General features: G+C 39.3%; 2 protein-coding genes across 2 annotated transcripts in view; one reads left to right on the forward strand and one right to left on the reverse strand.

The window, feature by feature from the left end:
• The window catches only part of RXFP1 (relaxin family peptide receptor 1), a 50,129-nt gene extending 26,787 nt beyond the window's left edge, over positions 1 to 23,342 (forward strand). Inside the window, exons 3-18 of the mRNA XM_075421631.1 lie at positions 3,937 to 4,041; positions 4,863 to 4,968; positions 6,257 to 6,328; positions 7,948 to 8,019; positions 9,181 to 9,252; positions 10,093 to 10,164; positions 11,008 to 11,082; positions 11,357 to 11,428; positions 12,496 to 12,567; positions 13,139 to 13,210; positions 14,453 to 14,524; positions 16,680 to 16,751; positions 16,988 to 17,217; positions 18,461 to 18,871; positions 19,389 to 19,607; positions 21,675 to 23,342. Of these exons, the coding sequence (XP_075277746.1) occupies positions 3,937 to 4,041; positions 4,863 to 4,968; positions 6,257 to 6,328; positions 7,948 to 8,019; positions 9,181 to 9,252; positions 10,093 to 10,164; positions 11,008 to 11,082; positions 11,357 to 11,428; positions 12,496 to 12,567; positions 13,139 to 13,210; positions 14,453 to 14,524; positions 16,680 to 16,751; positions 16,988 to 17,217; positions 18,461 to 18,871; positions 19,389 to 19,607; positions 21,675 to 21,973 (2,093 nt within the window). The 3' untranslated portion in view covers positions 21,974 to 23,342. The remainder of the gene's footprint in view (positions 1 to 3,936; positions 4,042 to 4,862; positions 4,969 to 6,256; positions 6,329 to 7,947; positions 8,020 to 9,180; positions 9,253 to 10,092; positions 10,165 to 11,007; positions 11,083 to 11,356; positions 11,429 to 12,495; positions 12,568 to 13,138; positions 13,211 to 14,452; positions 14,525 to 16,679; positions 16,752 to 16,987; positions 17,218 to 18,460; positions 18,872 to 19,388; positions 19,608 to 21,674) is intronic.
• A 333-nt stretch (positions 23,343 to 23,675) lies between these two features.
• On the reverse strand, positions 23,676 to 25,323 carry C5H4orf46 (chromosome 5 C4orf46 homolog). Its single transcript, XM_075421630.1, has 2 exons — positions 25,159 to 25,323; positions 23,676 to 25,031 (listed from the first exon to the last, which is right to left on the reverse strand). The coding sequence occupies exons 1-2, from the start codon at positions 25,318 to 25,320 to the stop codon at positions 24,876 to 24,878; spliced, it is 318 nt and encodes a 105-aa protein (XP_075277745.1). The 5' UTR covers positions 25,321 to 25,323; the 3' UTR covers positions 23,676 to 24,875.
• Between the last annotated feature and the right edge of the window lie 149 nt (positions 25,324 to 25,472).

Here is a 25,472-nt window from a genome sequence, read left to right on the forward strand (position 1 = left end):
GAGCTGAATGCTCTGGCCACTGCAACACTCCGCTTTGTAAAATCTCAGTGTGCTTTTGGTCTTACTGTAAGTTATTAGACTGTATCAGTATGCCCCAACACTGTGGAAAAGGGCAGTTCTGTTCCTTTATCTGTATGCATTCCAATTGCTGCTTGTCTGGAAGACACAGGTTTTCCTTGTTGTACTAAAAGGTACCTTTGTGAAAAGCCTGAGGTCATTTCTAATAGCAAGAGAAAGTATATTTGAACAAGCGGCAGAAAGAAATACGTCCACGGGTTATGACCACCAACAGCAAAGGTGAAATCAAAGCGCAACACAGTGTCTCTCTAGGGTGCTATGCATTTAACTGATATCATTTCTCTGCATAATAACCTATGAAGACGTGGCCGAGAGAAGGGGAAAGTCGTATAGATAACGTCCTGTTCATAAGCTCCATACTAAATAAGAGATGTGTCTTTAATTAAGCAAAGCTGATGTTTTCTCAGATCTGTCACTGAAAGGATTATCCAAATCCGTAGTTTGTCAGGATTAACATACTCTTTCTCATTCCTTTCCTATCAGAAATGGTAATTGACAACTTTCAGCAAGGAACGGTGTATTAATCTGTAGTCAGATAAATCCAGTTTACAATTACTTATTTCACTTATCCCGTGTAGGGGAAGATTTGCTGATGCCTTGTTTTCTCAGATCTCTTTTTTTGCAGAAGTGTAGCCAACATAGTCTATTTTAGAACTGGCTCACAGCAAAGCAATTTCTCATCTGAGCTGTACTCCCCCAAACGATAGATTTAGGATTTCAGGACCACTACTATTACCAGTCATTTCTTAAAGTGTTTGGAGAACCTCGTCTCAACAGAGAGTAAACAGATCACAAACCCACCATATAAACTCTAAATGATCACAAGTGATTTACAGTTCTGGCACTGAGTGCTTCACTGGACGGTTGTACTAAGTATAGTTATTTGCACAATACATTCTTCTGGGATTTGACAAAACAGTTCGTATAAAATAAAGACTGTCTCAGGCTTGAGCACAAAGTTTGGCCCAAAGCAAAGATTTCTGAAGGTCAGAAAACTTTGAATAACTTGTTTTGTTATATTGAGATATGCCTTTGTGTTTCTAATAGAAGGCAGGAAAAATCAATGCCATGAGAAAAGCCCGTTATCTAACATGGACTGACCAGAAACTCCAGATAACTGGAATACTTCCAGTACAAAATAATCCATCTTCTCTGTGTTTTTTCCCCCTTCTCTTTTGTGGCCACCCAGAAGTGCACAGCTGCCTCTGGACTTCCTTGAAAACGCTGGTGAACTTCCCCTGCATAGGGAACTGCTCTCTCGTTCCCATCAGTGCAGGAGGCACTGCTCATCCTTTTTCTCTGCAGACAGGAACTGCAGCAGTGGTCACCTCTCGTACATGCTTTGTCACTTGGAAAAGCATTTTAAAAATATTAAAAAGTGGAACAAAATCTCATCTATCCCCTCTTTAGTGTCAGAAGCGGGGAAAATGCAGAAAAATGATACTTCATATGTTCATTGGCTTACAGGATGATTAGAATTTACGGTTTTTAATTATACATTCAGAATCTGCAGATAAGCATTTTGCTGTCCAAAACTTTCTATGACTGTAATTATGAATTAGAAAGTCCAAAAATATTTTGAGACTGTATTCCTGACTGCAAAGTATTTATTTGGTATGACTACACTCCAAGATTAATCTTATTTTTTATACATCTTCACAAACTTCTATATAAAAATCCTCAGTGAAAGATTCCTTTCATCTTAATTCTCACCCCCTCTGCACACATTATGTTCCCACTAGTTTCTTCAGGTCCCAGTTGCCAGGTCCAGTCGTGCAAATGAAAGTCAATGGATGTGCTCCAGTTAAATATTCAGCAACAGTGACAGGGGAATCCTGATTACAGCCCTAACTGCAGGGCAGTGGGTTGATGCGTCACTCACCTCTTGGCAAAGCATCTGTTCTCATCACTTCATCAATTAGGGATTCCGTGTTGCAGGTAGTCCTAAAACTGAACTCCTGCTGAGCATTTAAAACAGGCAGAAGCAATATTTCTGCAGGTTTGCCAACACCTTTCGTTTTGTCCAAAATGCATGAGGATGCTTCGGGGTATCGGCTTAATAATCTAAACTGGCAAAACTGCTAATGGGTCAGAGCATAACGGGTGCGCTTAAGGAAGTTAGTAAAATATGCTTAAATGCCTTCTCTTGGCGGGAGGCTGGAATTCTTGCAGGGCATAAATGAATTCACATTAATTTTCGAGTGAAAAAGTCACTTTTCACGTCTGTATTTTCTCTTAATGGAGCAATTCCTGAAGACAGAGATTTTGGGTTGCTTTGAATCTTCCATCTTTTCAATTTATGTATAACAAACAAATAACTAGATAATAGATAGTTTGCCTGAAGTTACTTCATATTTCATAATATCTATTAATCAGCATGTATAGTACATTTTTTCAGCTTAGGCAGCGAAGAGGCAGGCATCTCTCAGAACGGCTCCATTTGCTGATACTCCGTAGCCAGGCTTCAGGAGATGCTTTTAAGGTAATTTCCCTACCTAGCTGAGAGAACAATTGAGTTGTAATGTGGCATGAAAAATGAAACACCATTTCAGAATGGTAAAAGTTGCAAAGAAGTAAATATATTTTATTTTTCCCTGCCTATTTTGAAGGCAATCCATACAGTAGTAATGTTTACTTGAATATAAAGATTTATAGAGAAATGTCTGTGAGGAACTGTATTTAACTGTAACTAAACAATTACCATGTAAAATTGCAAGGGGAAGGACTGTTGCTAGCATATTGCAAAACTGAAACTAAGACTGTAATGACCAGCAAGGCAGAGCCATCCTCAGAGTTCTTGTATAAATGCTGTTTGACGGTAGGTATCCTCACAACGCAATGTTTTTAGTTATCACTGATGGGTTGGCTTACCAGCTAGTGAGTGCCATCCTAAGGAGCATCTCTGCTACTGGTGTGTATTCATTAAATGAGCTGCTTTAAACTGAAAGGCTGTGGGCATTGTCAAAGCTGAAAAGAGGTCAGACTCAAATTAATAAAACTAAAATCAGATCACAGCTTTCAAATGAAATTTCCTTTTTTTTCTTTTTTTTTTTTCTTGGGTGGTGTGTCTTCCCGCCCGGTTTTGGAAGTGGTTACCTGATCAGTTAATTTACAGACATCAGCTATACAACAGACTTGCAAGAAAGATCTCTGTTGTTATTTCCAACAGTGCTGTATCTGGAAATCCCCATTTGTGAGAAGGAACTGAAAGGTCTGCTCTTCAGTTTTCACCTTTATAGCCGTAAACCACTCTGTTCCAGGGCATCCATGCACAGTCACCACACCTGTAAGACGCAATAATGTTTTGTTTAAGAAGATGCATATTAAGTTTAACTTAAACATACTGACTTGAATATGTTACATGACACCACTCATTCTCTTAGAAAGCAGTGTTCATTTGGCCTTCATCTAGATTTTCAGCAAAGAAATTACAGGCTGTGACAGTGCGAGACAGCCCTCTGAGAGGAGTAGTGGGAGCTGTAGTAGTCATTTGAGCTTTCCTGGACAAAGTGACAAACCCACACATTTAAGGAGGTAGAAAAATATGATTGCCTCTCATTTTAAACTCCTACATAAACAAAAAGTTCTGAAGTGAAATATTATACCTTTTTGGTGCAACTGCTCCAGAAAATGTTGTTGAAAGTATAATAAACTGTTCCTGCTATGCAGCTCATAATGTCCGTACATACGTGTGATTAGGCAGCTGTATAAAGATAAGGGCATTTGATGGTCCACAAAATGTTCTGGAAAAAAACACATTATTTAGATAAAACTTGATGATAAAACTAAATTTGGTGAAGATATTTCTACTTTCAATTTCTGTTCTAATGTGTCTTCTATTTGTGGTTTTCTTATTAGAAGACAACAATGGATGGTCTCTGCAATTTGACAAACATTATACAAAGGACAAATACAATAAACTGAGATCTCTGTATGCATTTCAGACAAAGACACCTGAGTGCTGTAAGTAATTACAGAAACCATTTGTGTGATTATTACTGATGATTCCTAGAAAGAAATAAACAGCAAATATGCTTCTCAGAAAGAGACATACAGTGCAGTTTCATTTATAGTGAAACAGAATTAATGTCTCAGATGAACAGATGCATTGAAGCTAATTTCTGTTCCTCGAGTGGTTCGTTTTCTGTAACAGAAATATTAAACATATGTCAATTAGGAGGGCAATATAAATGTTTATCTGAATATATTAATACCACTGAAAGACCATGAAACACACATCTTTCAGAGTGATCCAAATTCACTTCTTTGTATATGAAATGATTCTTGCAACCTCCTCTCCACTTCTTCCAGCATCCATCCCTTTGTACAGATTTTCTGACTCTGCTGTCTACTATGAGCACTAACTTAAAGCACAGAGATAGAGGAAAGGGAGTAAAGACCCCCTGACCCATTTTCATCCTTTTCTCACCTGGACAGAATTGTGCTTATTCTAGTAAATAGAAGAGGGCTGAATAATCTTCAAAAGAGCCACAAAAAACCCATGCCAGATTCTTGGTATATCAAGCCTAAAGCTCAAGAGCTTTTACGAGCTCTTTCACAGAGGTCAGGAGGTAACATTACTTTTTGTGTCCCTTTATATTTATCCTTAGGGTCTTCCCAGGTCTAAATCAATTACATAAAAACATGTGCCTTAATTTCAGTTTAACACAGCCTGGTAGGTCTGTCTTTGCCCACTGCTCTGTTACACTATGTTTCTTTTCTCCCCATCCCATCACACCATTCATCCCACCTTTTGCCACAACTATGTTCTCGTTCTCACACAGTGGCTGGTGCTGTGCCAGCAGTGTGTACCTGCCAAGGGCTCGAGATCTTCTGCGACGCTGCCAAACTGGGTGCTGTCCCATCAGTCTCCTCAAACATAACCATCATGTAAGTAGAGCAGAAAAGTGGTCTCTTACTCTGTTCAGGCTTGACTATCAATCCTACAACTTTTTCACAACTACAGCCTTGTAATTATGACCGGTTGGCTCAGCTGGTGCTAGTGAAAGCACAGTGTCTCCCTGTTGACAAGTCCTTTAATGTTTTAAGTACAGACTTTTCCCTACATAAAAGGAGACAAAGGGAACTAAAAAACTCTGCATGAAGTGTTCGTTTCATGTTTGTAACAGTGGCTTGAGCTAGCAACAGTTTCAGGAAATCTAACGAAAACTTCAATAGAAATGTTTCTTTTTCAGACACAATGCTTAGGACCTTTTTGTTATTCTATGATCCTGCCAACAGGCCTAGCCTGTATTCTTGCCAATAAAGCCAATAACCTTGAACTCAGTGGAATTATGTGCTTGAACAAATCCTTTTAGTTCTCACTTGATGTTTCTGAATATGCCGTTATTTAAAAGGATTTAATCTGAGCTGGGTCATTATACAGGCGCGTATGTGTAAGTCACACTATTTGAAGAGATGAGGGAATGATTGATATTACTCTTAGTTTGCACACCACTGTTTGAGAAGCCATCTTCTGTGTGGTGAGCAGAGGGCAGCATCACGTGTCGTTATCCGAGGATCTTCCCTGTAGAGCAGCGGTGCGGATCTTTCTGTTTGTTACCAGTTTGCGCTCACGTGCGGCTGAGGTTCTCCTTGTTGGGTCCATGCTCAAATACCACAATACTTCATAACAAGATTGATGTGGAATGTCAAATGTATATTTAAATTGGCTGTTGGCTCAGGGTCAACAAAGAGTTCAAAAGCAATGTCCCAGTTCTAGCTTTAGAAAAAGCAGGGAGTCGGTTCAGCTGGCTTTTGGACTAGGCTGTCTTCTGATCCAACCATGCCCTGAATGATTTTTGTTCTTGACAGGACACTGGAGTCCGTGCCCAGTGAACATAGGGACATAGGGACACATGCACTGGGAAATAAGGTCTATATGCATTTGAGGTTTGAAATAACCCTGTGGTTTTGTTTATACTCCAATCTTTTAAACTCTTAACTATTGTTTTGTCCATTGCGCTGGGGACATGGAAGAATATTTTTTGATGATAAAGAATTTGGCTTACTGCTTAAATAGACACATATATTCAAACAAACAGATGTGGCATGTTCAGATGGCTTCATGTTGCTTTTATTATTTAGCTGTGTGAAAGGTGCTCTTACAGAATAACAAAAGCGGCAGCACTGTAGGAAGCTGAGAGAGTAGTTTTACTCTGTGCATTCATTCCTACAGGTCTCTTCAGAGGAATCTGCTACGGAAACTTTCTGCTGACATTTTCAAGAAATACCAAGACCTTAAAAATCTGTAAGGGAGTTCTTCAACCTAAAATGTCTATTTAGTGCCTAAAATATTCATCCTTTCCCACTCACATACATACACACACAGAGCTTAACATCTAAGTGACAACCCTCGGTTTATACTCAAAATTCTGTTCTGTCTCACCCTTCAGTACCTCATATAATTGTGTAAACTCTTTGGCTCAAATAGCTTGATTTGACATCTCTCTTTCTGAAAAACCATAATTTCTGCATATTTAAATTTTTTATATTGACTGTTTTATACCAGAGAAATGCTAAACTTTTATTTTCTCTGAAGGAAGTTACATTTATAATGAACAGTAATATGCCAAAAGAAATTAAATAGCTTAGTCCATTTATTCTACAAAACAAGAGTTTGGAAACTTAAACTTCCCATTGTCACAGGAAGCCCACTCACGTGGCACTTGGCTTTGCTCCTAACTATGTCTGGTACCAAGTTGATAATACCCCAACTCGACAAATTGTTATGGCAACACAATACTGCGTTATGTTTTATGATGAGTAGCACGTATGTTGCTCAAAAATCATCACCTTTAATAAGCTTGCTTCATATAGAATTGGTGAAATTAAGAATTAAATACAGAAGTCTAGAGCAGGGCTCCTATGTCACCAATTCAAGGTACTGAACATTCCTAGAAAACGTGATTGGAGTGCAACCTCTGCAGAAACTGTGCTGTACTGCAGCACCATCTTGTGCTCCCAGCGTGAAGTGCCATTGTGACCTGAAAGTCTTGAAAGACGTGTTTTCATTAGAAGAAATACATCCATATCTATCTGTTCAAAACACCTCTTTCTAATGTTAATTTCAGACCTTTCTGATCCATAGCTCTACATTCTGTAAAAGCTCTTGAGCAGCGTTTGACACAAACCCATTTTGTAAAAGCCCATGTCAGATTTCTTACTGCTTTTTAACACAAATGCATCTGGACGCTTTATTAAATGTAATTTAATTAAAAGTATTTATACTTAAATGTTACTGAGAGAATAACACTTTAAAATTATTTGAAAATTATTTAATGTTCACAGTTGATAATATTTTTGAATTCATTATTTCATCAAAGTAGATAAAAACAGAAGGAAAAAATTAGTATTCTTTCGCTTACAGAAGATTAGTAAGACTCGTTTTACATTTTTACTATATTATCTTAAAAGTGCAGTGTTTTCAAAATCTGCTGATACCATAAACAGAAAATTCACAAATACATGTTGATTTGACATTTGCCGTGCAAAATTTTGCTTGTGGCAGGGTTCTGGCTAAACATAACGATCAGGTCACATAAGTGAGAACTGCAAGGTTAGGACCTAAAACAGGAGAGCGCAAGCAACCACATTGTTGTTCACCTTGGCAAACCAAGCATCCCTTTGAATGAATTTTGTAATTCCACAGGGGGCGGGGGTGTATTTCTTTTAAAACACCTTTCCTGTCTTTTCAGCTATAGCTGTGAAATAGTTATTATCAAATTTAAGGTGTAACAAGTTTGACAGCTTCTTGTCAAGTATCACACGTGCATTCAGTTTAGCTGATAGATTTCAGTTGGTTATTTATGCTTGCTTTGACTTTGCATGCTTAAAGAATTAATCGTTGGTGGTTTTGTATCTTCTTAGGTATCTTCAGAACAATAAAATCAGAGCTGTATCTGAACATGCTTTCAAAGGTTTATACAACTTGACCAAACTGTGAGTATTGCTTTTCAAACCTTGAGGTAAAAAGCACCGGGAAGAGCTCTGAGAGCCGCTACGGACATCTCTCTCTTACTTGATTCAATGTTAGGAAGCTGCAAGATGGTCCAAATCCTTAACTCAACAACTGGGTTGAGAAAGCACACATAGTGCAAGTTTATCTGGCAGGACAATACCTTGAAAATACTAGTGGGCTCCATACTTCACTCCTATTCCTCAAAGCTGCAGAATGGAAGAAGGAGATGGTGTGGTAGTTACCCTGCAGAAAGCCAGAGAGAATCAAAAAGGAGTAAAACAAAAGCGAGAGCTTGTGATGGATGAAAACTCTGTAGCATTGTATTTTGGTTCACAGAAGCAAACAAAAGTAACCAGTCCCAATAATGAAAAGAACACTTCTTTGTTTATTTTGCAGCAGCTTTTTAAGAGGTACCTCTAACTTTTATGGAAAATGCTCAGTGAAAGAGATGACACACAAATTGCATTGTTCGGTTGGGTTTTTTGTTTCTGCAGTGTTTTCAAATGGAAAATTTTAAAATGTGGTACCTCTTATTTTTCCGTCGCACAAGTGTGGTTGCTTATCTGTTATTACAGCTGCTGTTATTACCTTCCCAGACCATTTACATTACCGGTTCCCCTTCATTTCTAAGCCTTTCTGTTCCCATGATTCTGGTATCGACATTTATGACTAAGGTCCTCAGCAAAGACTGAACGGGATCCTGGGAACGTTCATGGAATGAATCGCTCCACAGAAGGAAACTGGAAAGATCCTAAACTGTGACACAGTGAAAATATTTAGCCTGCTGTGTTTTCTTATAGATAAGACAAAATGTTCACCATAATTGTTCCCAAAGTCCTCACCACAGAGAGCCCTGCCTTGCTCTGGCATTTCTATGAAAGACACAAGCCCGCACATTTGCCCCTCTCACAAAAAAATTGGCTTTCTTGGGGAGAGAGAGTCTGGAGTCACATATAAGGGGCTTTTTCACTTCCTTAGTGGGGTTTTTTTTCAAAGAAAAGCATGAAAAATTACCCTAATTAAAAATTATAGCTAAATTATCAGTATGCTGATAAATCATCAAGGGAAAAATCTTAAAACTCATTTTCACATGTATGATGCTAATTAATCATTCCATTCATTTACCTTTGGTCTTGTTTCAGATACCTGAGTAACAACAAGATAACCAGTTTGAAGCCTGGTGTCTTTGAAGATCTACACAGACTCGAATGGCTGTATGTTGTTTTCTTATTTTTACATTTATTTTCTCAAGGACTAATTAAAGCAAGATGAAGAAATATTTGGATTGCTTTTATTTTTTGTGCATAGCAGTACTTTATGCTAGACAGTAACTAAGGAACTGCTGTTACACTGTGCAAGGTAAAAATCCAATTCACTTTGGTAAGAGCAGAAAGTAGTTCTTGGGCATTAATGGCTCCATTGACTGATGACTTCTACAATGCTAAATAATGTTTATGAGTAATTTTTTTGTTACATACTAATACACGAAACAACTCAGGTACTATAAAACAGTAAAAAGAATTTTGGGGAGCAGGTCTTTCCCTGTAAATAGTGCTTGAAACATCCCACACAAAATGACTGTCTTAATCTGAGATATTGGTTTATCACTGTTTTTCAGACAGATGAAAATGAAACACGATTTTGACTCAGTAAAGTTATTAAAAATAAGCAAATAGTAAAACACCTAACATTTTTCTCTGTGTTTGGAACTGTTGGATTGCTGTGGAACACTGTTACGTGATGCTGCTTTGTTTTCAGAGAATCCGTTCAAAGTTTCTTGATCAAAGAATTGTAAATACTCGCAAGAACACAGGGGTTTTTTAAGTTGACATTAATTGTGTTCTCTAACCTTTTCTTTTTTTAATTAAATTCTTCTGAAAGGAAATTAATTCAGTGAATACCCTGACCTGCGAAGGAGTGGTGTGTTAATTTTTTAAGTAATTTGAATGGAATTTTTAAGAAATCCACTTCTAAGTATGTTACTTTCTATCACTTGTTCAATTTAAGACTGCAGAAAATTGTAAAATTAATGCATGCTTTGCTGTAATTTATAGGATAATTGAAAATAATAGGATAAATCGGATCTCGCCATTAACATTTTATGGACTCAAATCACTTATTCTCCTGTAAGTATGGAATAAGAACCAAAAGTGTTATTTAAAAGAACAGAACAGAAAGGGCAGATAAAAATATACGTGTATATATATAAACCTTTTTATAATGACTGTGCTTGCTCACCCTGGAGTGCCAGCAGTACACCTGCGGCTTTTTCTTACCCCAAGCAAAATGTGCTGGAGTAGAAGGCTTTTGGCAGCAGTGGACATGCAGCGTCTGGAAAAGTGTAGGGAGATGGGTAGGAAAAATGGTAAAAAGACAACGCCACTGAGAGGGCAAGGATGTGGCAGGTGTAGCAATGGGTGCCAGTCGTCCTCCAGAGCCATGGGGCAGGAGGCGGGGGTCCCGAAGCTCCTGCCCCTGCCAGCAGCCTGGTCTCCCTCCCCAGGACCCAGTCCATCACCTGCTGCTGCCCTCTCCAGCCCCAAAGATGAAGGACCCTCTTCCCTGTAGTCCAGAGGGAAACCGCCCTCTGTATCCCCCTTCCTCCGTCTCACCCACAGAAGCTACAGGTTATGACCGAATAGTCAAAATATTTTTACCGACTCGCTATGTTTTATGTAAATAGCATTGAACACCTTTCCTTTACGTGGTAATTAAAAAAATAAGGATAAAACACTGCTCTGCAAAATGCCAGCAGGAAAATATGTGGAAGTTTAAGAAAATAATGTTACTTTCAAGACTATGAGAAACAAATCAAGCTATGACTGCCTTTTTTCAAAAGTACAAATATGAGACATTAATTTTTTTCTATAATGCAATTTTTGGCAAATATTATAAATAATATATATAATTTTTTCTATAATGTAATTTTTGGCATATATAGCCAGCTATACTATTTCTCTTTTTTTCAGAGAGATGATGAATAATTCTCTTGCTCGTTTGCCTGATAAACCTCTGTGCCAATATATGCCGAGACTAAACTGGCTGTAAGTCTATCTTATTTCACTAGAAAAATATTATTTTGTTGTCTTTGTATGGCACATCAATGCCACTTTTCCTAATGGAGTGCTGGATCTTACAGAGTGTCTGCTGGGTCACTGCAGGGTTGATGACCTGAAGTCATCACTTAAGTGTTCAGAAATATTACATGTCTGGTTTCCACCCTCTTCTGTGCAATCACAAAGTTCTGGTAGTATTTTTCTTTAATTACCTTAGAATAACTGTCTGAATTTGTGATCAATGTTTGTTTTTATATCCCAGAGACCTTGAAGGTAACCATATCCATCATGTACGGAATGTCACTTTCATCTCCTGCAACACTCTAACTGTGCTGTGAGTAACAGGATACGCTAGCCAGCCAGAGTGAGATATGTCAAGGGATGCATTACAGCTAATATAAAAGTTTCCTCGGTATCACGGCTATTAAGATCTCAAGAAGATTAAATTAAAATTCTTACTTTTTAATGAACGCCATACAGAATAACCACTGTTTACATTTAAAACGGAGTTCAGCATTGATACTTCCAACTAAATTTCACCGAAGCGATTTTGACTGATATTCAGATTTAGAAATTTTTGTTCTAACATTTTACTTGGAAAAAGAGGAAAAACTCTCATCATAAAAGGCAGCAAACATACAAATACGTAGCTTGTTTCTTCATTTTAAACAGTTTGATTGGCTGGTGGATTGGCTGACTTAGGAAATTTAGAATTTTCTCCAAAGTTTCTTCAGTGATGATGTGATCATCTTCAGGAAATCCCTTCCACTCTTTGACAGATTAGTAGGCTGCACATTAACCTGTCATTTTCAGTTTTTAACTCTTGCACAGTACCCATATTCTTGGTTTTCTCTTTGCTTTTAAAATCCCGGATGTTACAGAATCACAGAATCACAGAATAGTAGGGGTTGGAAGGGACCTCTGTGGGTCATCTAGTCCAACCCTCCTGCCGAAGCAGGGTCACCTACCGCAAGCTGCACAGGACCTTGTCCAGGCGGGTCTTGAAATGTTCATTTAAGGCATAAGCTCTGCGGCAGATGAAATTTGGGTGAAGGAAAAGTTGCACAGCTGTGTGCCTGTGTCCAAGACGTGGTTTGGTCACAAGCCTTCCAGCCCTCTTAAACCTCCTCCTACCCTCAACAAATTTATACTAGCCTCCTATCGGGGGGGGGGGGGGGGGGAGTGTCTATATTTATATACACAAATACATGCTTGTATAGACAACAGAAGTTATTTATCAAATGGTAAAATTGTAAGCTTCTAGATATGATTAGCTTATTAATTGAATTAGGCAAATATTTGAAGATGCAGAGAAGGGAGAATTTTAAGTTTATAAAAGGTTTTCTCCAAAACCAAATAGCTGTCAAGAAGCTGCAGCATGAGTTTGTTTTATTCTTTCAGGGTGATGAGACGAAATAAAATCAGCTCTTTAAATGAAAACAGCTTTTCTTCTCTCCAGATGTTAGATGAATTGTGAGTTGATTTCTTCTTACTTGTACAATAAGTCACAAAGTTTTATAATTTATATTGCAAACTTCATTTATCATAAATTCTAGTTAATATAACATGCTCTGGAGGTAGCACCCATCCTCAGGATTTTTTTCTGTGTATTTAACAGGGAAGTCATAGTCGATAAAATACATACTCTGTATCAATAATAATGGGGTTTTTGCTCATGACATTGTTGTGTTCCCTGAATAGAATTATACTAATTAATCTTAGATCATCACAGTGCCTTTTAGACTGGTTTGCCAGTTTCAGTCAGACTGAGACCTTTACTCCTCTGTCCATAGTTATTAACATGTGCTTAGTGAAAGCAAGCAGACAGGTAGAGAGAAGAACTAAGGGAAAGATGCAGCACTGGTTAGCCCATGTGAGAAAATACCCATCATGAAACAATAAACCAAATTTTCTGATAACCTATATAATAAATAATACTTGTCAAATAGAATAAAACTGTGTTTCTTGAAATTGCAAAACTGTTTGGTAAAATTACTGAGCCTAGTAAGAACTTACTGTATCCTATGGGTGGTTGTTTCTGCAGAGATTTGGCTAGCAACAAGATTGAATCACTTCCTCCGTACATATTTAAGGATCTAAAGGACCTTTCACAACTGTAAGGATTCTTGATTGTTATTATTATGTATAACTGTATATTACTCATTTGATATGATGCTTTCTGTCATGAATGCTGGGAAAGAAAAGAGCACTTGTTTATATACATCATTTAAAGTCTGCTTAAAAAATACTTACGCCAAAAGTAATTGTATATAACATTTTTGCCCAGACTAGTTTTGTATAAGATGTGTATTTTCATGTCCCAAAAGACAGCAAGTTCAAATTTTACCTTTTTCTAGATCTTGTTAGCATATACAAAATGAGCTATGCAAGCTATATCATGAGAAATCAATAATTTGATGGGAATGTTTAATGTGATATCAGGATTTGGCTCTAAAAATAAATCATAAACATGTAAGCAAGCGCATCATACAGATGCCTTGTTTGCAACTGCTTTTTTCCTGTGATAGAGTTCTAAAAAACCATCAGGTATTACAAAACCAGAAAGACATTATTTCTTTTCCCCCATGATGCGTTTATAGGCAAATTCTCCAGCGCTGCTGCTGGAAAGCCCCAATCTTTCTCACGTAACCTGAAAGACGTGCTAGTCACAGAACTGAAGACCTCTCTGGAGGAGAGGAGGTAGTATGTGAGATAACATTTTTGTGCTTTTCCAGCATCCTTGGAATCCATCGCAATACACTGGAACAATGAAGTGTGTACAGCTGTGTTTACTGAGTTTGCGCATTTTAGTTACAATATCAAAACAAAAACATACGCAAAAGTCATAGGGAGAAGAAAAAGGGGCTGTATACCTAGAAACACTCTTGCACAGAGCGATAGCATCTAATGCTACTGTCTAGTTTTACATTCCACTGCCTCTGTCTCTGCTTGAACTCACACAAGTAATTACAAAAATATAGATCTTAGCAGCTAGCAAAGTCAATTGTAATTTATTTCTAAACGCATGCAGTTCAGCTAGGCTCTTTAACTTGAAAGACAATTACGGGAAGTTTAATAACTAAATACTTCTATAGTCAAAACCCTTAAGCATCAGGTTAGGGGAGGCAGTTGTGCGTGTGTGTGTGTCTCTACGTGGCCATAGAATGCCTGTGAAGCATCCGACTGCTCTTTCTACTGGCTTAGCAAGCTGAGTAACGCTAAATGAATGTCATCATTTGAAGTTGGAACTGCCAATTGTACAAGTTCTTCCTGTCAGAACTGGAAAAGCAAATTGATTATTTTTAGAACAAGCTGTAAGGAAGATGTACCGTTACTTATGTCTGTGTTGTATTTACAGGAACCTTTCTTACAACCCAATGAAGAAAATACAAATAGATCAGTTTGATTTTCTAATTAAACTCAAATCTCTGTAAGTATCAAGTTTTTATATTTTAGCTATATTTTCTATGTGATTATGCACATGTTCTTCAGAAGGATGTGATCCAGAATATGTTTTGTAAGAAACTCTCTTTGAAATAGTTTATAGTTATGTCGATGTTCCTCAACAATTCAAGCCTGGAAAATAATTACTAGGAATAATCAAATTTTTCCTTCCTAAAAATACCAGTTTCATAATGGAAATTTTTTCCAACAAAAAGAGAACATAAATTCAGCTTAGTGAAGGACATTGTCCTTACTGCTGTTATAAAACAAGAGTAATGCAACCCTAGTCTGACCTTGCACAATTTGTTTGCAGGGATTAAAGGTCATGTAAGGTCCAGTTGGGGCTACTAAAGCCATGGGCAGGTACCTCTAGAATACATAAAAACAGAAGTTTGAAAGGAATTTGGTATATGTAGAAGTTTGGGGACATATTTCTGTTCTTACCACTAACACCATGAAAAGAACAATGTAACCTAAGTACAATTCAGCTGCCGTGTCAGGGGGGAAATGAATTTTACAAACCTTTCTGAAGAGTTTAGGGTGAGTTTTTGCGGGTGCACTAACACAGCAGCTCTAACTTGAATTCGGCCAGCAGAGCTCTTCCTAAAACTGCATGACAGTGCAGAGACAATCTCGCAAAGCTGAAACTACCCTGCAGTAGATTTAAGTACAATTTCACAGGCCACTGCACATCTGCAATAACCAGTGTGGTAGAGCACAGCACTAGTTCTTGGCAGTCACCATTTCAAAAGGTTATGGAGATCCCAAAAGAGATGTCTCCTAGGACAGCAGCATAATCGGAGTTTATGATTTGACCCCGAGCTGCAGCCAGCAGTGCACATGCCTTCGTTGATCAGTCCCACTCCCTTACAGTCATTTGGTATCCAGTGGCCAAATTCAACTAAATTTGGTAAATGCCTAACAACCTGAAAATATTCAATCTGCAGAAGTTTCATGAAATTAAGCAGCTGAGCACAGAAAAAAGTAATTAACTACCTCCCTAACAGTCAGGCTACAGCATCTATTTTATCTATTATTTAACATCAAAGAACTCGTGCAATTGACTGACCTCGACCTTCCATATTTTTAAGTTGAGAAAGTTGTTAGATCTTGAGACAGATCTGTAGGAAGCTGTATGTTTCAGCACTCAGCTTGCAGACCACCAGTTGCCTCTTTCCTAGTCTAAAATAGTAAGAGCAGCTGGGGAAATCATACCCCAGGATTCGCTGCAGTGCTTGAATAAAACTAAGAATTTTCCATATTTGGGGCTTTATTCCTGTCTCCTAGCAAAACTGCCCACCAGCCCAAAGCAACTAACCAGTAAGACTGGTACCTTTCTCCACTTATGCCTAAATACGCTCTGCATTTATGGCAATATTGCACTCAAAGCATTGAACAGTGACTTCAGATAAGGCTCCCCACAAGAAGAACCAAAGACCTCTGACCGGCAGCAATTTAGCAGACACGTTGCATGTCTAAGCAGTGAGTGGGATGGACTAGAAGAATGCAGAAACTTAAGTTCTAAAAGGACAACTTACACAGTTACACTTTACTGATCCTGCACTGCAGGGGAAATAAAAGTGCCATTTTCAAAATATTAAAAAAAAAAATTAAAATAAGAAATCCCCTCTATGAGTCTCAAGAAAGCCAGCATTTTCCGTTATATGCCGTGTTCTGTGTCCCAGCTTCCTGCTACTCTTGACACAATGAAGACTGAATTCCTGCAATGGTTTGTTTATTTAGTAAAGCACTCCCTAGGTTAAAAAACAGAGGAGATATGTGAAATATTGCTATTGGAACAAGTTATTATTTTTCCAGAGATGATGAAAGGACATCAGTAGAACAATACTTTGGAAGGGCATCATCATAATCAGAGATTGCACTGCTGAGAGCACTAAAAGAGCCTTCTTCATGATTTTGGAAGAACAGCGAGTTTATTAGAATTAACTGCAATTCATTTTATTCCACTTCAGCTTTTACGCGGACTTTCTGTTCAAGTTTGAAAGGCACGACAGATTAGATGCAATTAAAGTTCATCTCCAGTTACATACAATCATAGAAACACAATTAAACGCTCATAAAACTTATTCTTTTACTACTAAGTTTCCATTGTCTTTTTATTGAGAGTATATTGTTTACAGCAGCTTGGAGGGCATTGAAATTGCAAACATCCAGAGAAGAATGTTCAGACCCCTCAGAAACCTTTCCCACATGTAAGTAGATAATTCCAGTTTGGTTTCTTTGGTCTGAATTTTACAGTTTACAGAATACTGGATAATGAAACACAAAAATGTATGAAAAGCAGCACGTAAGCAGTTATCAAATTTGACAGTTTTTAATTAATCTCTCTTATTTCCGAATATGTTTTCTGAGTTGTTACTAGAGAGTTTTGATATTCTGGTAACCAAGCTAGAATGACCTCTTTTCTGTTTTTCTTTCTCACAATCAGATATTTCAAGAAATTCCAGTACTGTGGATATGCCCCTCATGTGCGCAGCTGTAAACCCAATACTGATGGGATTTCATCCCTAGAGAATCTTTTAGCTAGTGTCATACAGAGAGTGTTTGTCTGGGTCGTATCTGCCATCACCTGCTTTGGAAATATTTTTGTTATCTGCATGAGGCCTTACATCCGATCAGAGAACAAGCTCCACGCCATCTCAATAATGTCTCTCTGCTGTGAGTATGTCATGTGTAAAAATCTATTATTTTAATCTGCTCATCACGTGTATGATATTTGTTGTTATAATACAGTGACATACTTCCAGCACTGGATTAAGTGAACTTTCATGTTCTCGCGAATGACAATCTAAAATGCTGTGCGCCCTATGCATCAGGAGGTCTTGTTAGATGCTGCTTTTGTTCTGTACCAACAGGCAGTTGATAAATTCCAAGGGTTTCATGTATGATTTTAATGTTGTGGGTATTGTGTCAAATTCACACTTTCTTCAGCAGGGAGAAATAAAATTCCAAGTTTTTCAACGGCCTATAAACTTAGATTTTACTATGAATTTTTGAGTAAATAGCAATCTGCAGGTGAAAACGTTGTGTTCAAGACAGTTCTTCTATTTTTCGCACAAGTGAAAGGCTACTTATTCAAATATAGAAACTATAGAAATATTCAGAATTAGGGTTTTTTTATTTTAGTCCTAAAAGCAAGAGAGGTTTATGGATTAACTCTTTGGCAGTACAGTCACCATAATCTCAAGTACTCTGCCTCAGTACAGGAAAGTCTACAGGTGTTTCACAAATGCAATTAGTTGCCTTTTGAAAGCTAATTGTCAACAGTGTATCAAATAATCACAACGTTTCTAAACACAGCATGACAGTTATTTTGAAACTTTGTTGTTTAACCATGGGAAAAATCTGAATACCGTAAAAAACTTCTAGCCAAAATACCTGAGGAGCCTTCAGCCCGGTGTTGACAGCCCCTCTTCCCTCGCCAGCCGCAGAAGGCTGTGCGCATCAGTTTGAACTAGCAGAAGGTGGACAAACCAAAACTAAACTTTGAATCCAAGCAGAGATGTCCTACTCAAAGCAAATTTTCTTAAGCCAAATGTCAATACCGAAAGGAGTAAGACCTAATAACAAAAAGATTGCAAGAATATTTCTATAAAAGAAGCCATATCTTTTTCTACTTGCAAATCAATTTTATGTGAGCTTCAGAAAATCAGGTTGGAAACCAGTATGAAACATAGACCATCAGTCCAAATGATAATTAAACAAAAGGAAAAAAATAAAGGAATGGAACTGAATTATACTGCTTAATTGTAATTCATGATAGCATTCCAACTATAATATTGATTTTGTATTTATATATAAGCTGATTTATAAATATGTACTCATCTATAAGTGTATACATATACACAGAGAATGGGAAATTCAGATGTGTAAATAATGATGTTAAGCACTATGCCCACAGGTGCTGACTGTCTGATGGGAATATATTTATTTGTGATTGGAGCTTTTGATCTTAAATATCGCGGCGAATACAACAAGCACGCTCAGTTGTGGATGGACAGTATTCATTGTCAATTGGTGGGATCGCTGGCGATTCTGTCTACAGAGGTGTCAGTCTTACTGTTGACTTACCTGACTTTGGAAAAATACATCTGCATAGTTTATCCTTTTAGGTGTTTGAAGCCCAGAAAATGCAGGACAATTTCCATTTTGATTCTTATCTGGATAATTGGGTTTGCTGTTGCTTTTATCCCACTGAGCAACAAGGAATTTTTCAGGAACTACTATGGCACCAACGGCGTCTGTTTTCCTCTTCACTCCGAACAATCAGAAAGTTCAGGAAGTCAGATTTATTCTGTTGTCATTTTTTTAGGTAAGTTGCATTTCTTCTTTATAGATGATTAGAGCTGCAAATGAACTTAATTTTCAGACAAACAAGATAGCTTTCCTGTGATGTTCACACCTCATATTTAGATGCTCCAGTAAGCACTTAAAAGACCTTTTCCAGCCTGAATTTTTTACTGATTAGACAGATACTTGTGTAACTTAACACGCATGAAAGGCTGAGAAATTAGAAAGAAATTCACGACCATTAAGTTCCTGAATGAACAGACTTTGTCAGGGAAGTAGAGCAATGATAAGACCAGACGAGAACCACGTAGTTTGGATCAGAGGGCAGCCAGCTGTCAGGTAATGATGAGGGAAATAAATACCTGAGTAGAGGAGAAAATTCAGTGTTCGGGTGAAGACAAACTCAGCTTCTGGCTGCCTAATTCTGTGAGACTAGCAGTTTAGGTGAAACATTTTTCTTTGCTACCCAGCCTGCAAATAGGTGATGTGGAATTGCCATTATGCTGTTAAACTATAACTCATTTTAACTTCTTAAACAGGTGTAAACTTGGCAGCTTTTATCATCATTGTATTTTCCTACGGGAGTATGTTCTACAGTGTTCACCAAACAGCTATTACGGCTACTGAAATTCAGAATCACATAAAAAAAGAGATGATCCTTGCTAAACGCTTTTTCTTCATTGTATTTACTGATGCACTATGTTGGATACCCATTTTTATTTTGAAACTCCTTTCTCTACTTCAAGTAGAAATACCAGGTACGTCCTTTCTTTTGTGAGGCTGTTTCAGCCCTATCTGTATGGAGAGTGTTGTTTCTACTTTGGAAGAAAAAGAATTAAATACATTGAACTATATCACTAAAATGAACTTGATGTTTATATATATCTGTAGATATATGACAGGATGTACACACGATATAATGAACTATATAGTTTTACTACTGCGTTGAACTATATTACTATAATCATCAAAGATTAGTCACCTTTCAGCTAGCCAAAAAACTCCAAAATTCAAATTCTTCAAGTCTGTCTCCACTGAATACCTATAAAATGTACAAAATGTATTTGAAAACCAAGGCTGAATTTCACTGGCTTTTCTCGTCTTGTGGCTTTTGCTGGTTCTGTTGCCTCAATATGATTTAGGACAATACGGTGTTAACTATATAATTGTTATCCTGAAATAACTTTCTTTTACAAACTGGTGCTTATAGTTCAAAACATTAAGTTACGTAAAGCTCTGCTTACTTTCTTTGTGCTATGAATATATTCCCATGAGAAAATAGCATAACTCAAAAGATTAAAAACTGCAACTTATTTTTTTCCTTCTCTTCGCAATGCCAGTACATGGCAGAAAAGCAGCCTCTTTATGCAGAGCTTGTCAACTCTTAGAAAGAACAGGTGAACATGGACAGCACCAGGAGCAACAGTGGATTCAGACTCCACGTATTTTAACTCGGAGAATTTTGTCTTATGTGCTGACCGGGAGCGCTGGGAGTTACCTTTTCAAAGTTTTGACTTAGGTTTCAAATGTCTGAAAGTTATGTTGACTATGTCAAACATTTTCAATTATTTTAAATCTTCTAAAACGCTTCTTCGTGAAGTTATCAAACCACCGAAGAGATTTTAAAGAAAATACTGTGAAAAGTAGAAGCAGACGTACTCTGAATCAAGAAACCTTGAAGAAATCTTGCTGAACCACAGGGTGATCTCGCATTCAGCAAATGAATGCTTGCATTAGATAAACCAGATTAAACAGTAATTACTCAATTCATAAAATTAAAGACATCACAGATAGTTGTCTCGGTTTACAGAAGTTTTAAATTGCAGTTGATAGCATTTCTTTTTCTTTGGAGATACACTGTGACAGCTTTTGAACCAAGCATTTGCTTGTTTCCAAAACTGTAGGCAATGTTTTGGGCATCAATAGGAAGGTACTGATATTGCAACAAAGTCATAAAGCGAGAAAGGCGGGGGAAGGGAGAGTGAATTAAGCTTTTCGTGCAGCTTGGAACAGTTCTGTAACTGTTTTATAAATCAAACAGTGCAGCCAGGGGCACTCACGAGCATCTTTCAGCGCTTCATTCCCGTCCCTTCTCCGCCTGCCCCCCAGGTAACAAGCTGGCTTGTCTCCCGCACGGTAAGGATGAGAAGGGGGTGCTGGAAAAATGCGCACAGACCCTGATACAGACAGGAGAGCGGGAAACCTTCAGAAAGGAAGATGGTGTGAGCACAGAAACTTTTACCAGCAGGGCAAGAAGGAAACAAGGAGGATGTATATAATGCCCTTTGCGGGGGGAAGAATGGAGAACTCCTGCTGCAGAGGAGGAAACCAGCCTCTGAGGGGACACAGGGACTGGAGGAGACTGCTTTGGAGGAGGACAGGACAGCAGGGACGTTGTTAGGATTGGATGTCACTGGTCATGGGAAGAGGATGGGGAACAGAGATCACGGGAAGAGACAGGGAGCAAAGGAGAGACAAAAAGTTTTGGGGCAAGAAAATGGGGTGCAGCCAGAACAAGAAGTGTGCCAGGGCAAGTAAGGAGCAACGGTACAGGAAAGTAAGAGGGCTAAATGGAGATCCTGGGAGAGTAAAAATGTCAGGTTTTGCAGGGAGTCCTGGAAACAGAGGGAGGTGAGAGAGCAGTGCAAGTGTAACAGTGAGAAGAAAAAGGAAAGGGCCTGTTGTGACAGGAACTCGGCCTCAGAGCGCACAGCCACCCCTCTCGCCAGGAAGCCGTGCTGCACAGGCATTAAGTGCCTGTATTAATTAACGGGTACAAATGCTGGAATGCATATTACAGCTTCCTTTCTTTTTCCCTCCCTAAGGTACCATAACTTCTTGGGTGGTGATTTTTATACTGCCAATAAACAGTGCTTTGAACCCTCTCCTTTACACTTTGACTACACGACCTTTCAAAGAAATGATTCATCAGGTTTGGTATAATTACAGACAACGAAGAGCAAAAAGAGGTAAAGGCAGTCAGAAAACATACGGTCCATCATTCATCTGGGTAGAGATGTGGCCAATGCATGAAACCACGCGAAAGCTAATGAAGCCTGCGCTTTGTACGGACTCCTCTGATGCTTCGGTGACTACGCAGTCAAGACTAAATTCATACACATAAATATGTTCTGAATCTCCACGGTGACATCTGCACTGTTAGCTTCACATCTGTGGGCTCACTGCTTTACAGCAATGAGGAAAAATGAGGGAGGTACCACACCCAGGCTCATGCAAACCGAGGCGGGAAGAGGGAGCAGCGTGTGCGTTTGCAAGCAGAACTGACACAACGATAATGTTACCGTCTCACAACGGTACCTGACATTTTGAGAACTCATTCCAGATCAGAACGAGAAGTCAGCTGTTTGGCTTTTTCCTCCCAGAAGCCAGGAGTGTGGGGAAAAAAAAGAACTGCCATTTAAAACATCTCACCCTGAAAGCAGAATGTTTCAAAATCATCTGTCTTGGGGGGGGGGAGGTTATTTTCATTAAACTTTTTTTTTTTTCCAATTCCCCCTTTCAACAGCTGAATTTTTTTAAGACTTGATTGGTTTCCTCATCAAGAATTTTTTTTCTCCTCAAATTTTCAGACTGGCTCTATTTATCTGCATCAGCTCTTAAAAGCTTTAGGGAGCAACGGCCCTAAGAAAAATATTTAAATTTCATCATTAGACCAGTTTGTTATATTTGTCAAAGCCAAACAAGTGAAAATTTTATTCCTTTTAAAAATTTACCAACTATTTCACTCATGTAAAGGCTATCCTCAAATTGTTGTGATTGTTCCAATTCAGGCAGAACCAGAACTGTGGGGAAGGAAAAAAACCAAAAGTTTTTCTCTCAACTGAGTGTCCCCCTGCTGTAGCTGGTGGAGTTTTCCCCCTCCAGACAAGCATCCTTCCCTGGAAAGACTGGACTGAGTATCCCAACATCTTGATGCTGCTCTTTTCCTCACTATTTCTTAATGGACTGCCATAAGTAGCTCCCCATGGCTTGCAGACTTAAGCAAAGTCCAGTCTTAAGATGTCTGTCTCTGTACAAGGAATAGTGGGAGACGGACAGATAGAAGACTTAATAGGTGTCATGACATCTACATTTTAATCCCGTTGTGCATCTGATTTGGGTGCATTACGGTTAAAATAATTTAAGAAGCACAGGCATTCAGCACTTCTTGGGGCATTATTTTACCTCCCAGAATTACAAGGATAAAAAAAAAAAATTATCCCATCTGAAACAAGCCTCTAGAAGCAGTTCCTCTGCATACACTTACTAAAGAGAATCTTTTCCATCCTGAATTACTACGACTTCCCGAGTTCTTTCAGTACCACGCTCACAGTCCAACAGCCTAGAAACCCACAAAGGTGAACGAAATGCTTCTTTTGCATAGATGATTTAAGAATTTTAAAATGAAGTCAACAGATACTTCCAACGTTTGCACTTAACTTCTTAACAGCATAAGAAGTAGAACTAAAAAAAGTGTGACTCACACTTCAACTGTTTACAGAACTTTGGATTATCTTGAAGATTGTTAAGCATCTTGTTTCCACTACTGTATGTTTTACTGAAATAAAAGATTATCTGCTGAACAAAACGAATCCTTTTCCAAGTTGCTTAGCCACATTTTGGGTTGTGGGATTAAAAACCTCTAAGTGAAATCCTGCCACGTGGATTGCCTTTAACTGGCACAATTAGAACTCAACAGAACTTGTGTACTTTGAGCAGCCAAGCCTTTCTAATGACTGTAACTGCTTTTGATGAGATATGCAAGGATGTCTGTCCTTACCACTACTTTCATTTTTCACTTAAGTTGATTATGGATATATTCAATGTCATCTTCATTTCCACGAGTAACACAAAAATATTCATTGTTGCAGATTTTTTTGTAACATCTTTATTGTTTTGATAAGAAAACTACAGTTTGTTTTTTAAAAAGTCCTTCTACCAGTAAAAATAAGGCTGACTAATAAATCATGGTACAGCCATGTTCTCCTGCAGCCTCCCACTGCATTTCAGCATTACTTTTTTCACATTGGCCTGGTAAAGGTGCAGGAGTTTCAGCACAGCTATTTATTACAGACGAGCGATCTTTCAGACCAAACGGTTCTGTTAACAGTAAGCGCTAGACTACAGAACTAGTAACTGCTTAAGGCAAAGACATAAAATAGGACCAAATGCCGAAAAAGCTCTAATGTGCTTCCTGAAAGATGGGAGAACACGTCACGGATTCTTTTCTGATGGAAGCTTTTACTCACAGTTCAGAATAACCTGCCCCATCAGTAAACAATGCTGTTAAATTTCTACCATGCAGAGATATATGGTCCCTCAAAAGGCACTTTATTACAACAAAAGATGGTGTAAAATTGTTTGCAGTAATCAAACACCTTGTGAAAAACCTGCAGCTTTATAGAAATATATTGCAATACTGCTAGAAATAGTAAGGTTTGGGATACAGGGCTTATCTAAAGCTCATAAATAAGCCATGTCTTGCCATATTATCATATCCTGAACATGAAGAAAAAGTGTACATAGAGAAAAACTGAAGCTCAGCAAGTTTCTCTTGAGTTGGCAGGGTTTCCACTGGAGACAGCTCTTAAAAGGGAGGGTTGACAACACCCCCTCGCAGGGCAGCACTTCCCCACCAGTCATGAGCTCTGGACGTACCACACGTACTGACTTTGCATTCACTGAGTTTGCATTCACCACGTTAGTAAAACAAAAAAAAAAAAAAAAAAAACAAAAAAAAAAAAGGGGAGGAGTACTTCATGTATGAGATTGCCTGAGCTGCAACGAGGAGTCCAAAAGTCAAAACTGATTCCCTAAATGAAGTTATTTCACTCGGTGACTTACACACAACATCCATACGAGTCATCAAGGATTTCTGACAGAACTCCGGGCTCACGGGGAGCCGGCTGAGGCAAAACAAAAGTCCACGTGAAATCCCTAAGAAAAACCCCAGTCGTTTAAAAAAAAAAAAACAAGCCGCCCCGCACTCCGGCCCGAGCGACGCAGGGCTGGCGGCGGGGCCCGGCTCAGCCGCTGGGCTTGAGGGACTCGTAGCCCTCCTTCAGCAGGTCCCGCCATGTTCTGAGGAACCGGGCGTTCTCCGAGCACTTGGTGGCGAGCTCCTCCACCTGGGCCGACACCGCCGACGTCGCCTCCAGGATCCTCGCCAGGGAGAAGGCGGCCTGCAGGGACGGCGGAGAGGTTGGGGGGTCGCCCGCCCGCGCCCGCCCGCCGTGAGGGGACGCCCCGCCCGCCGTAAGGGGAGCCCCGCAGCCCGCCCGCCCGCCCGCCGGCTGCGCCGGCACTCACGTCGCCGATCTGCATCTCCACCTCCTCCAGCAGCTCCCGCGTGTCACCAGTCGGCACCTCCGGCGGCCGCGACCCCCCGCCCCCGCCGCGGGTCCTCCGGGTCCCGGCGCCGGGCGAGCCCTCGGGCACGGCGGCGGGGCGCAACGTCCCCGCCTCCGCCATGTCCCGCGCCGCCCCGCCCATCCCGCGCCCAGCCCCGCCCATCCCCCGCCCCCGGCGCCTCGGCGCGCACCGGCGGGGGGCGCGCTGCATGCCGGGAGCAGTAGTCTTTCCTTCGGCGGCAGCAGCCGGGGCACCGCCCCTCCCGCCGCTCC

The sequence above is a fragment of the Opisthocomus hoazin genome, chromosome 5 (assembly GCF_030867145.1).
Source record: "Opisthocomus hoazin isolate bOpiHoa1 chromosome 5, bOpiHoa1.hap1, whole genome shotgun sequence".
NCBI lineage: Eukaryota > Metazoa > Chordata > Aves > Opisthocomiformes > Opisthocomidae > Opisthocomus > Opisthocomus hoazin.